The sequence below is a fragment of the Puntigrus tetrazona genome, unplaced genomic scaffold (genome assembly GCF_018831695.1).
Source record: "Puntigrus tetrazona isolate hp1 unplaced genomic scaffold, ASM1883169v1 S000000270, whole genome shotgun sequence".
NCBI classification, from domain to species: domain Eukaryota; kingdom Metazoa; phylum Chordata; class Actinopteri; order Cypriniformes; family Cyprinidae; genus Puntigrus; species Puntigrus tetrazona.
Window position 1 is genome coordinate 512501 of NW_025047932.1, and position 10000 is coordinate 522500.

Here is a 10000-nt window from a genome sequence, read left to right on the forward strand (position 1 = left end):
CGGCGATTTCCTGACTGCTTCAATCCCGCTTTCCACCACCACACGATAAAACAAAAAAAGGATGTGTTTCTCGGAAATCATTGTACTCTATATTTACATTAAGCTTGCAAACTTTTCTTTATTTCCACGCCATTATTATGATTCATCCTATATTTATTATACTCAATAACGTTATTAATGACATCCAAAACGATTGCTTGTAAATGATTGTATTTACAAACGACGCTTACATTAGTACGTTTTAATCATTAGCATCGTGTTTAACGAATTGGAGAATATTTTTAATTGGTTTTAAAATATTATAGGAAATTCTGTATCATTTTTTGACCGCAGCTGGAATATTTACATTCATCGTTGTGATGGCAGACTATAATCCAGAAAGGATTATTTATGAGACACGTGTGTGTCGCTCTCTCTTTGGACTTTTATGTTGAAGTGTCTCCCGTGTCTTGTTTGTAGTCCGTATTGTAGTTTGTAGTTGAATATCGGTTAAAACCTGCATCCGATCACAGACAGCCTGCATGGGATCACACGAGATATCTGAAAGAAAAACAGTTCTGAGGAAGATGAATTTGCTTTATATAAAACCCGACTTGCTGACACACACTACACACATGCAGTTACGCTTTGAAGGGTTTGATGTGATATGAGCTAACAATCGTTCGCTTTATTATAATGCTTTTATCCTCACTCGGTCAGACTGATCACAATAAGATTTTTAATTTAGGTCACACTTCCAAGATTCAGGCTAGAATCTGTGATTATCCACGCCGGCGCTTAATCTCATATTCACAATAAAACATGAGTTTGCGTGTTTTTATTATCTAAAAAATACAGTAGTTTGCTGTAAGGTGTAGAGGTGATGTAGAGCAATAGCGCATACAGTCTGCACAGTTATAAAAACCATGTGTGTGTGTGTGTGTGTGTGTGTGTACATGCATATTAAGGAAATAAAACCGTTTCTCTTCTTCTGAATGTCCGATCAGTGGTTAAACCCAGCGGCCTTCACCTGAAGTTGGCCATGAAACTCCAAGACTTCGGCAAAGCTATGTTTAAGCCGATGAGGTAACGCTTTGTTATTCAGACGTACGGGTCATCGCACACGGGCTCGGCTCGAGCTGATAGAGACGTCTTGATTTCAGACAGGAGCGGCACGAGGAGACCCCGGAGAACTTCTTCTACTTTGTCGACTTCCAGAGGCACAACGCCGAGATCGCAGCTTTCCACCTCGACAGGTGAGAGGGAGTTTTACTGAGAGGGATCGGATGAAAGCCTCGGGCGGCTCCTGTTCAGACAATCAGCTTCAGAACGATTGTGGACGATTATAGAGTGATGAAACCCCGGAGCAGACTGACATCAAAGGAACTCAGATCATAAAATCTCCCCATAGATGGATTTCTCTGAAGAAAAGGCCACATTTTGGAAATTAATAATAACATGCTTAATCTAGCATGTTTTTGCTGAAGCTCCAAGTGTGCATTGTTTTTTTAAACGATCCTCTTCAACATTAGAATTTCTGATGGAAAACTACATTACCCATAATTCTTCAAAGAAATCGCCACCAATCAGACGATCAAAATGGGCTAATGCCCTCCCACTCCCAAGATATGTAAATTAATATGCATATTTTAATAAACATATAATAAACATATTTGCGCAAACATCTTTATAAATCTTTCTATCAGTAGTTGTTCTAGTTATACACGCACACACATCTACCATCTACCAAAAACCATCACAGGATTAATTAAAAATATTAAATATATATTTAAATAGAAAGCAATCATTTTAAATAATAAAAATAGACAGAAGTGAATAGAAAATAATTCTTAAAAAAAAAAACATTAAGAAATCATATATAGATAGATATTGTTTAAACTCTGCTGTCATTTGTAGTGCTACGTTTTTGTCTGAATTTCTGTTCTGTTTGTAGTAATTCTACTCATTACTGGTCACTTTACATCATTACTGATAACTTAAACGAATGAGAGAAAACGCCAGAACCAAAAAAAGTTGAGAGCGTTTCTGAAGTCTCTGGGTTTAAAGCAGTGCTTTTCACAACGCACTTGATTTCTAGAGCAGCGTGACAAAGAACAAACCCCCAGCGAAGGGGAAATTCCCCCGAGACCCACCCTGTCATTAGTGGTGTTAGGGTGTTTCCTGCAGGTTGTTCCTCATCTGAGCCTGACTAAACGCTCTTCACATGAAGAATAATGACTCGCTGAAGGAAAGCCAGTACTTTTAGTCTTTCTGCTCGCCTCTATGTCTGACAGATATTCCACCAGCAAACCTAGTTTGATATTTTAGGACAATATCTCACTCTGAATCAGAATCAGATGAATCAGAATCAGATGAATCAGAGTCAGATGAATCAGATGAATCAGAATCAGATGAATCAGAGTCAGATGAATCAGAGTCAGATGAATCCGACTCAGATGAATCCGACTCAGATGAATCAGAGTCAGATGAATCAGAGTCAGATGAATCAGAGTCAGATGAATCAGAGTCAGATTAATCAGAATCAGATGAATCAGAATCAGATGAATCAGAGTCAGATTAATCAGAATCAGATGAATCAGAATCAGATGAATCAGAGTCAGATGGGTTCATGTGTGATTCTTTGTGTTTCGTTCAGAGTGCTGGACTTTCGGAGAGTTCCTCCGGTGGCGGGACGCTTTGTTAACGTGACGGGGGAGATACTGTACATTACACACAACGAGGAGCTGCGCAGTGTTTTCTTCACCTCTCCAGGTTGATCTTACTGTTTTATATGATACACACTACTGTAATTGGCATCGAAAACTTGAGTATGGGCTCAAAAAATTAAAAAAGGATTCATGCTTTTATTCAGCAAAGATGCATTCAATTGATTAAAAGTCACAGTAAAGAAGTTTCTATTTCAAATAAATGCTGTATTTTGGAGCTTTCTATTGATCTGTGAATCGGAAATCAATTATAGATATTCACAAAATATATATATATATATATATATATATATATATATATATATATATATATATATATATATATATATATATATAAATACTGTTTTTAAGTAATGCCGAGCAGAAGAGACTTCTTTCATAAACCTCTGACATGCAGCTTCTCAAATGTTTGTTCCCGCTTCTCTTTGTCGTCGACCAGCCAACAACACGTGCTTCTTCGCCAAGTGTTTGTACGTCTGTAAGTCTGAGTACGCTGTGTGCGGTCACCCGGATCTGCTGGAGGGCTCCATGTCTGCTTATCTGCCGGGCTTGAGCATCGCCCCACGGATCTCCATCCCAAACCCCTGGATCCGTGCCTACAGCTTCACCGGAAGAGAGGAGTACGCTGGAACACACACACACACACACACACACACACACACAGAGACACACACACACACACACACACACACACACACACACACTTCACTTCTTCTACAGAGATGTCTGTTTTCCCTTTCCGACTCAATAAGAACAGGAATGTGTTTAAGAAAGATAAAAAGCATCCATTTAGATTGGGGTTAATAGAAAATAAAACAATATTCCGGTCCGATCAACACCGAATGTCTTTATTTGGACTGAGAAATCCAGCCCTTGATCCAAAGCGTGGCTAAGAAGCAAAAATGCTCCCAAGAGGGTCTAAAGTTCAGATGAGTCCAACAGCTTGAAGCAATTAACGTCTTCTCTTTCTTTCTCAGGTGGGAGGTCAACCCTTTATACTGCGATAACGTCAAGAAACTATATCCCTACAACTCTGGGAACAGACTCCTCAACATTATTGACATGGCAGTGTTTGACTTCCTCACAGGCATGTTCATATCCAAATCTCACAATCCAAGCAAACACACTCAAAGCCTCCCTTTAACGGGAAGGAACTTTGCTAAACATCAAATATACATTTTTCTTTCAATATTTCAGGAAACATGGACAGGCACCATTATGAAATTTTCACCAAGTTTGGAGACGACGGTTTCCTGCTCCACTTAGACAACGCCAGAGGGTACGTGTGCATCTGGACAGATCTTTCATTAGCTTCGATCGCATCTCGAGAAACACGCAGCATGTTATAAACAGCCCTCGAGACCAAAGAGGTTCAGCTTTCTATGGCACTGCTTACATTCTCACGTTCTGAAACGCAAACATAATAATTATCGAAGCCCATTTTCGAGGTAAGAGATAAAATGTAGCGCTTTGGTGAACCTCGATGTCAACGTTGTGTGTCCGTTATAAGTTGAAAGAATAAGGTAAAAATCATAATCGAGAGTCAAAAAGATGAAAATACAGACATAAAAAGTCATGATTATGAGATTAGATGCAAGTCATAGTTGAGTCAAAACTTTGAGGCAAAAGTTCAAAATAATGGCAAAATCATAATTAAGAAAAGTAAAAAGTCTAAATTATGAAATACAGAAAAAACAGTTGAAGGCAGGTCATACTTATGAGCCAAAAAGTTGACATTTGATTTGAACTTTGCATCTCACGACGTCCGTTTCTGTCATCATTTGGACTTGTTCTAATTACGACTTGCCAAAGCGAATTTTTCTTTGATGCATTTGTTCGTTTCTTCGTCGTCTCGTTTTCTTCAGGTTCGGCCGGCATTCTCACGACGAGGCGTCCATCCTCGCTCCTCTGACGCAGTGCTGCACGTAAGCATCTTCCTCAAATCTTCTTTCAAGTACAAAAATGCTGTTCTTCCGAGATTGATCAGACACGCACGTAATGAAGCCTCGACCTCTCCCAGGATCAAGCGCTCCACGCTCTTCAGACTGAAGCTTCTGGCTCGGCCCGAGTACCGTCTGAGCGACGTCATGAGGGAGTCCCTGTCCAGAGACCCGCTCACGCCCGTCCTGACCGAGGACCACCTGCAGGCCTTGGACCGCCGGCTGGGACAGGTGCTCCGGACGGTGGGGAAGTGTGTGAAGAAGCTGGGAGAAACACAGGTGGTCATCACAGACTTTGTAGAGTCGCCCAGAGTAACTACTAGACACCCGGGAGGAAGCAACAGGTGACAGAACCGGAAGAGACGGGACTTTATGACAAACATCAGACCCTCTAGTCCAAAATCACGGCATCTGAAGACGTCTGGAGGTATTTGTGTTTCTGATGAATGCTCTGGGGCTGTGTGGTATTGTTCATCAGTTTTCATCAGAATGACGGCGGTTATAATTACGAGACAGATTGATGGCAAAGGGTGAAAATTATGAGACGAAAAGTCTAAACTATGAGATAATTATTGAGTTAAAGTTGCTAAAAAAATTATTATGATAACTCATCATAAATATGAGATAGACGTCAGTTCTAAAAAGTATTGTTTGTCGTGACGATGATTCAGTTTCTAACTGTAACGACAACTTAGTATCTATATAATAATATTAATATGGCTTGTGTCATCATAATTGATTGGCTATAAAGGGCTACTTTTATAACTAAATTAAATATCACATTTAAAAAACATCCTGTACGTTTCTGAACTCAAAACTTTTTCCGTAGTCCTAAAAGAGTTTATTTCGAAGGCAGTCTGTCGTTTTAAAACAACAGCTCTCCTCTGTGATGTCACAGTGTGGATAAACCCCGCCCCCGCAGGACCAGATTAGCACCGCCTACCGATCATGAGTCATAACTACGAGCTAAAAAGTCTACATCAAAACAATGAAATAAAAAGTCAATTCTGAAAAGCACGATGTGTCAGTTTCTTACGGTTTCAACTCATTGTCTCATTATTTATCTCATAATTGTAACGTTTGATCTCATTTTTAACTGTATTATAATTACGATTGCCAAAAAAAGCATAATTCTCAAAAAGCCGAAAACCAATTTTGACATAAGAACGTATAATTATGAGATAAGTCATAATCGAGATCAAAACCAGGAGATAGTCCAAAAGATCTTGAGATTGAAGGAAGGTGGTTTTGGTCTGTACAGAACCCAACATGTGTCATAATGAGGATTTGTCTCTTTTATCTGATAATTATGATTGGCTCTAAAGGGTTTTCGTGGAGACAGACAGATGGAAAGGTAAGATCTTCAGATCTCCTGACATCAGCAGTGCTCTAACTGCACAGCGGGAAGCCTTTCCTCTGATTATCCCTTCCCTTGCTCTCCGTTTTTCTACAAACAACCATTAGTGGCGGCTGAGCTGATGATGTAGCACACAAACAGGCCACATCAGCAGGGAGAGACGCTTCCCTGCAGGAGACGGAGACGGAGCGTAAGCTTCTTGGGTTCATCAAATGAAAGTAAAACACAAACACTTCTGAGCTGGTGGTGGATACTGCAAATCAAAACCTGGCCATAACTATTCATCAGTGTTTGTCACATTCTCACATCGCCTCAATAAAATGACTAAACATGCTTTCTGATCAGCGTTGCCAAGTGGGTTTTTCACGCAGAATTGGTCTACTTCGACATGTTTTGCGTGTCCGTGGATTAAAGCAACCGCGCTAATTTGATATTTAGCCCTTGAAATGCCACGGAATACGACATTTACCAGGTGAACCCTCTGAAAAGCAATTGGGTGGGTTTTACTGTGAAACTCTGGCAACCCTGTTTCTGATTCCGTCCAGTTTCTCGTGCAATGTGTTTAAAATCGACGTCAAAACCTAATTTATTAACCGTTTCTGTCTTGTTTGAACGAACAGTTCACCCAGAATTGAAAAACTGATCATAGATTAGGATGAGTTTGTCATCATTTATAGAAATGTGTCTCTGCGTCAGTGTCTCAGTAATGGATGTGAATGGGTGCCGTCAGAAGGAGAGTCTGATAAAAACATCCCAATGATCCACAGCACTGCGGTCCATCCGGAGAAGACAGAAGATCAAACTAATCAGACATTTTTAACTTTTAACTCACGCTTCCAGCTAAAAGCTCTCTATCTGTAATATGAGTGTTTTTCTGATTCCGTCCAGTTTCTCATGTGATGTATATAAAAACTATCGGATGATCATTAAATGTAAATATATTCATAAAAACATGATCTGATTTTTACCAGTCAAGCACACACAAGTACATCACAAGCACAATGAAAAGGCATCGCTTCAGTCCCATCCGTTGGGGCTTGATAACTTTTTTCTTCTCATTTTAGGCCAGAACGAGCCCAAATCTGCAGGACGTACATCATGACGGCATTCAAACGCATAGAGTTTTCAGACATACATAAATGTGTAATACACTACAATTCACAAGGGTTTTAAAATGTTCTGGACGTTTTCACTGATCAGCGAGACTGCATTTATTTGATCAAGACACAGTAAAAACTAAAATATTATTACTATTACAATATTACAATTAAAAACAATGCGAACGTGTTAAAGTGTGATTTATTTCTGTGGATTTTCAGCCTCATTCCTCCAGTCTTCAGAGTCACATGATCTTCAGAAACCAGAATAATACACTGATTTACTGATCAAGAAACTTTCTGATTATTAGCCATTTTGAAACGGTGATACATCTGATTTTTTCTAGATTCACAAGTAATAGAAAGTAAGTTTACTGTTACTTTTAATCCATTTAATGCATCCTGGATATATTTTCTTTTTATAGAAATCTTTCTGATCAGACTTTTGAAGAGTAGTGCACATGTTGCATGTAATAAATCCCACAATGCAATGTACTCACAGCCCTTGGTTTTTCAGTGACAAACAAAAAAAGCTCAATGTAATCAAAACACCAAAAACAAACACCAACTTTAATAGGTTTTTTCAATACGCCACACGATCCTGTTACAGCAAATATAGCTCCGTTCAGTCAGGTTTTCTCTCGGTGGAACGCTGCCCTCTTGTGTCTCCTACACCACAGCTGAACAGAAACACAATGAGAGGACGTGTCTGCATTTGATGGTTCAATAACAACCTTTTTATTGCTTAAACTGCCATTCGGACGATCGATACCAAAATGATTACTGTTTTTTTGTACAGAACTCTCTGGAATCTGGGCGACATCGACGAATCAAACATCATGGGTGGTCCGCCAAAGATCAGCTGCTCGACTCTAACTAGCAGAAACATCTCAGCATCGAAGCTCATTCATCAGTCACTCATAGAAAACACAAGCCAAGATGAAGCTGAAAGAGGTTGAAAATGCTTCGTGTCGCACCTTTTAAATATGCATTTCTCAAAAACTAAAACAAGGAGCGAAGAGGATCAAGCAACGATTGCTCTGGATCGGAAAACGGACATGCGAGCAACATATCGCTGATCTGAAAGGAAAAATAACCTCTTGTAGGATTTTCATGGAAAGATATGAAAGGTATTGACGCCGTGAGCGGAATGGATTTCATTTTCTGTTTTTAAACTAGAAACCAGAGGCCTCGGCTTCGACGTCAAAACCTAATTTATTAATCGTTTCTGTCTTTCATTCCAACATTAAAACTGCTGCAAGCTCGTTTAAAGGAACAGTTCGCCCTCACATGATCACAGATCAGGATGAGTTTGTTACTTCGTCAGATTTATAGAAAAAAAAATTCATTAATGGAAGTGAATGGGTGCCGTCAGAATGAGAGTCTGATAAAAACATCAGAACAAACCACAGCACTGCGGTCCATCGCTGAACACCCGGAGAAGACAGAAGATCAAACATTTTTAACTTTTAACTAATGCTTCCAGCTAAACGCTCGCTATCAGTAATATAAAGTTATCTTTTCTGAATCAGGAGAGAAATCTGCGGAGATCCAAAACTGTTAAAAAGATATCTTTTGATATGAAAGCAGATGCACTTTTTTTCACCAGAGTCATATTTAAGTGAAAAGCGTCCTAAGACCGGATTAGTTCCCCAGATGCTGGACTGGAGCGCTGTGGTTCAGTGTGACGTTCTGACGGCACCCATTCACCCCAGAGAGACGTCTGTAAGAACAACCGCAGAAACACTTGAAACGGAGACACGCGACTGTGGAAAAATAACCGTATTAAAAAATAAAACTGGCATCTCTCAGCATATACTGACAGGAATCAAACACTGAAGCATTCTGAGCCCAAAGCTCGTTCACGGATTAAATGAACTCTGCCGCGCTCGCCTCCGGGAGAGAAGCGAGGCTCTGTGCAACGTTTGGCACTGGCGTCGTAACACAACACAGGCTACTCTCGATTCGGGTTTTCTCCTAGTTGTCGGTTTTGCAATCTGACCAGCCAATGAACCCTAAACGTATAGATACTGCACAGGGACGGCCTCACGACAAGCAACCGAACGCAAAGTGTGCTGGAATGATGAGAAGAAATAAAACGATGCGATAGAGGAGGGGAAACGAGGCAGTAAGGCTTGAAGAACAGAAGCGGCACAGCCAAACATCACTCTGTTAAACGTGGAGGCAGTTCATCTTATAAAACTAGTCTTAAAAAACTAACCTGGTCTGTGAGGGTAAAACGGTTTCAGAATAACTCTACTATAAATATATTCATACTCCTCTATTGTTTTCCTTTACTGCTCGGAATTAAAGGTAAAAACACTGCAGAGTAAAGGCTGTGACTGGGTTGGATTGTCTGTCCTTTGGTTTGGCTCTAAGCGTCCGGCGGTGAAAGCGGCCGTTAAAGCTCTGGACTGAATGAAGCGCGAGGTGGAGACGAAGAGGGTTCTCAGACGGAGAGCGACACGAAGCTGTTGTACTGCTGGATGTTGCGTTTCAGGATGTCTGAACACGGGCCCAGGACGCGCTCGAAGCGAGGCCGGTCCAGCTTGACGCACTTGAGCGGGCCGCGGGCCACCACCGTCGCAGCGCGGGGCCGGTTCATCAGCAGGGCGATCTCACCTGGACACACAGACATCACATCTTTTACACGGAAGCAGTCTTCGGCAGCACGGAGGCATCCGGAGCGACGGCCAGCGATACACTGCATGGCTCAGAAATACACAGGACAATCTCCAACCGTAAATATATCAAAACTTCATTTCTGATTATGTGCATTGCTACATCTCAATGTTCAGATTTTCATCAGTAGAAAGCTTATTTATTCATATTTCAAATTTCAAAAAATGGACCCTTATGTTTTCAGGTCGTGGGTCACATGTTTAATTAACTGCAGTGTTT

The 10000-nt window shown here is 40.6% G+C and overlaps 2 protein-coding genes and 1 long non-coding RNA gene across 5 annotated transcripts in view; 2 read left to right on the forward strand and 1 right to left on the reverse strand.

The window, feature by feature from the left end:
- The window catches only part of fam20a (FAM20A golgi associated secretory pathway pseudokinase), an 11640-nt gene extending 5978 nt beyond the window's left edge, over positions 1–5662 (forward strand). The window contains exons 4-11 of the mRNA XM_043230987.1: positions 987–1065; positions 1143–1235; positions 2636–2751; positions 3145–3325; positions 3683–3792; positions 3903–3984; positions 4571–4630; positions 4726–5662. Coding sequence (XP_043086922.1) covers positions 987–1065; positions 1143–1235; positions 2636–2751; positions 3145–3325; positions 3683–3792; positions 3903–3984; positions 4571–4630; positions 4726–4993 — 989 coding nt within the window. The 3' untranslated portion in view covers positions 4994–5662. The remainder of the gene's footprint in view (positions 1–986; positions 1066–1142; positions 1236–2635; positions 2752–3144; positions 3326–3682; positions 3793–3902; positions 3985–4570; positions 4631–4725) is intronic.
- A 1977-nt stretch (positions 5663–7639) lies between these two features.
- The window catches only part of prkar1ab (protein kinase, cAMP-dependent, regulatory, type I, alpha (tissue specific extinguisher 1) b), a 10853-nt gene continuing 8492 nt past the window's right edge, over positions 7640–10000 (reverse strand). For all 3 annotated transcript variants that reach the window (XM_043230994.1, XM_043230993.1, XM_043230996.1), the window contains one exon: positions 7640–9721. In XM_043230994.1, coding sequence (XP_043086929.1) covers positions 9549–9721 — 173 coding nt within the window. In that variant the 3' untranslated portion in view covers positions 7640–9548. The remainder of the gene's footprint in view (positions 9722–10000) is intronic.
- Positions 9705–10000, forward strand: part of LOC122333404 — a 1087-nt gene continuing 791 nt past the window's right edge. Inside the window, exons 1-2 of the long non-coding RNA XR_006248626.1 lie at positions 9705–9840; positions 9966–10000. The exon at positions 9966–10000 is cut by the window's right edge and continues 46 nt beyond it. This is a non-coding gene — a long non-coding RNA (uncharacterized LOC122333404). The remainder of the gene's footprint in view (positions 9841–9965) is intronic.